The sequence below is a fragment of the Charadrius vociferus genome, unplaced genomic scaffold (assembly GCF_000708025.1).
Source record: "Charadrius vociferus isolate BGI_N301 unplaced genomic scaffold, ASM70802v2 scaffold1442, whole genome shotgun sequence".
NCBI classification, from domain to species: domain Eukaryota; kingdom Metazoa; phylum Chordata; class Aves; order Charadriiformes; family Charadriidae; genus Charadrius; species Charadrius vociferus.
This window is the reverse complement of record NW_009647344.1, coordinates 63608-66167: the sequence shown is the minus strand read 5'-3', so window position 1 is coordinate 66167 and position 2560 is coordinate 63608. Positions and strand designations below refer to the sequence as shown.

Sequence of the window (2560 nt, the reverse complement as noted above, 5' to 3'; positions counted from 1 at the left end):
CCCTTCTCCTTCGCCTCTCCAGATACTCCATCCTCCGGCTGATGATCGAGCAAAGGCTGGAGGAGATTTCCGAAGGTCCGACGGCCATGTGAAACGCTTCGACAGCGCCCCGGCTCCGGGTTGCGTCGCACCAAGAGCCGTTTTACCCACGGGACATTACTGTACCGCATCCCAAACTCCCGACATTCCCGGAGCGCTCCCAGGAATCCGCCCGGATCGCTCCAGCTCTGAGCCAACCCATCATCTGCGCAGCATCCTCGGGGAATGTTCCTCCTCTGCAAACGGGATTTTTTTTCCCAGCAAGGCTCTGGCCAGTGGCAGCTCTGGCCAAAACCTCAAATCCTTGGAAATAACAGGGAAAAAAAAAAACAGGGAAAAAAAAAAAGAGGAAATCCGTGAGCAGGGTGAAACCGCCGAGGACGGGGCTGAACAAGGGCTGCAAGCGTTCGGGAGCGAGAATTTGGGGCTCGGTTTGAAGATGCTCTCTTCGGCGCTGCCCGCAGGTGGCTCCCGGCGGAGGACCCGCTGCTCGGTGGCAAGAGAGCACAAATAATTCCTCTTTTTTTTTTTTTTTTTTAAAAAAAAAAGCACATTTCTATTGCAATAATTCGCAGGTGCCGGGAAGCTTTGGTGAATCGATAAGGGTCTGCTGAGAATTGGGGTTTTTTTTAACACTTTTGCTGCCGAAAGGAAACCTGGGGACTGACGGTTGGATTTACAGCGAAAGAGTGAATCGCTTTTTTTCCAACGCATTCCCTTAACCTGCGTCTGGTCGCGTAACCCCCACCTTCCCCCCTTTCTAATTTGCACTAATTTTAGGGATTTTTTTTTTTTTAAGAAAAACCTTAATGTCGAACCTCTCTGGTAGCAGTAACATGCCAAATAGCGCTCGCAGGAATAGTTGACGGCACTGAGCATCTCTCGAGGGATGCTGTACGGATCCGGGGGGGTGGCAGGAGGAGGGGGAGGCAGAAGTAAAGAGGGGTTTTAATTTGCAAATTGGTTTTGCAGCAGTGCCGGCACATTGTCCCGGTGAAACTGGGACTGGGGCTGACTCCATTATCACCATCACACCTGGAAAAAAAACCTCTTTCCTCCCAGGCTAAACCAGCAATATCAATTTTATACCTCGATGTGAACTTACACTCTGACTTGCTCCTTCCCTTGAATTTTTGCGATGTATCTTTGTAATTATTTTTTTTTAATTTTAATGGTACCTTTTCCACCTTTAAAACGTGTTAGGGAAAGTATTGTACAGCGAGAGAAGCTTTTTTATGTATTTGAAGGATGACTTGTGGCATTGCTTCGTTGATTAACAAGAAGACAAAATATGTAGCAACTTAATACAGAGTGAAAACTCCCGAGTTAGAGCCTGGTTTGTTCAAAATAAAGCACTTTGCGGTTAGAAATGCCACCGAAATGGGCTCCGCGTGGGCTGGGAGCGATGAGGGAGAAGAGCAAAACCTGCCCGAAGCCCGGCAGCGAAGTTTCCCGAGGAGAAACGCTCCTGCCCTGCTGTTTTGGAGGCTCACCGTTAAATTGCTGGAGGATTTTTGGGGCTGTTGTAGGATTTATCCAGCCCTTACAGACCATTTATCCCCACGCACTGCGGTCGGCGGGCTCCATCCTCTGGATATTTCCCTTCCAGAAGGTAAAACTCACATCTGGAAGAAAACCCGGCATCACTTAACCTTGTTTTAAACACATTGAGTTTTTAAACCTGATATATTGAGTTTTTCGTCACCTCCTGGAGGGTGAATTCGCTGCATCCCCAAGGTTATCCCCAGCCACGCTTGGCTTTCTCCCCGAATCCGCCGGCCCCGCGTTATCCAGCCCATTGAAGCCCATTTATCCCTCCCCGCGCAGGAGGGGGATACGAGTGACGTTGGCTCCGCTTATCGAAGCTTTATCCGCCAGGAAAAGTCCGATGTGAGTCGAGCCCGGCGGGCACAGACGGGAAGAGCCATCGCCGGCGCGGCCCCGGGTGCACGGGTAAGGGCGGCATCCTCGGCACGGAGTCAAGGGATAAAAAGAGAAGGAATTGGGATAAAAAGAGAAGGAATTGGGTAGATAGCAAGGGGAAAAGTGGTGTGTTTTGGTACGCGCCCGAGCTGGGGGTTGGGATGGGGAAAGCAGCCCGGGGAGGCACCGCATCACTTCGACACCGGCGTTTGCCCCGGGTTGTGATCCATGAGCCCGGATGCTGGAGGGGAAATAAAGAGGGGAAAAATTAAGAAGGGGGGGAAAAAATCCCCACGTCTTAATTTTGGTGAGGTTTCCCACCCGGATTTGCGGCGTTTCCAGCAGCGGCGATGCAGCTGCAAACAGCTGGAAGGGGGACACACGTTTCTCTGGGCTTTTCTTAAAATAAACCGTGTTAGTTGGAGGAGCAGGGCAGCGAAATGAGGCAAATTCAATTAATCAAGCCCTAATTTTTTTTATTTTATTTTTTTTCCAAAGCGCAGGGTTTCGAAGGCCCAGGGGGGGGTCAGGCCTGGCACCTTCTAGCGGGGGCCACGGGAGGGAAACGCTGACACAGGGATGCTGCGGCCGGGGCGGG

At 51.1% G+C, this 2560-nt stretch overlaps 1 protein-coding gene across 1 annotated transcript in view; it reads left to right on the top strand.

The window, feature by feature from the left end:
* The window catches only part of RASSF2 (Ras association (RalGDS/AF-6) domain family member 2), a 9066-nt gene extending 8974 nt beyond the window's left edge, over nucleotides 1–92 (top strand). Inside the window, exon 11 of the mRNA XM_009880102.1 lies at nucleotides 23–92. Coding sequence (XP_009878404.1) covers nucleotides 23–92 — 70 coding nt within the window. The remainder of the gene's footprint in view (nucleotides 1–22) is intronic.
* Nucleotides 93–2560: the final 2468 nt, after the last annotated feature.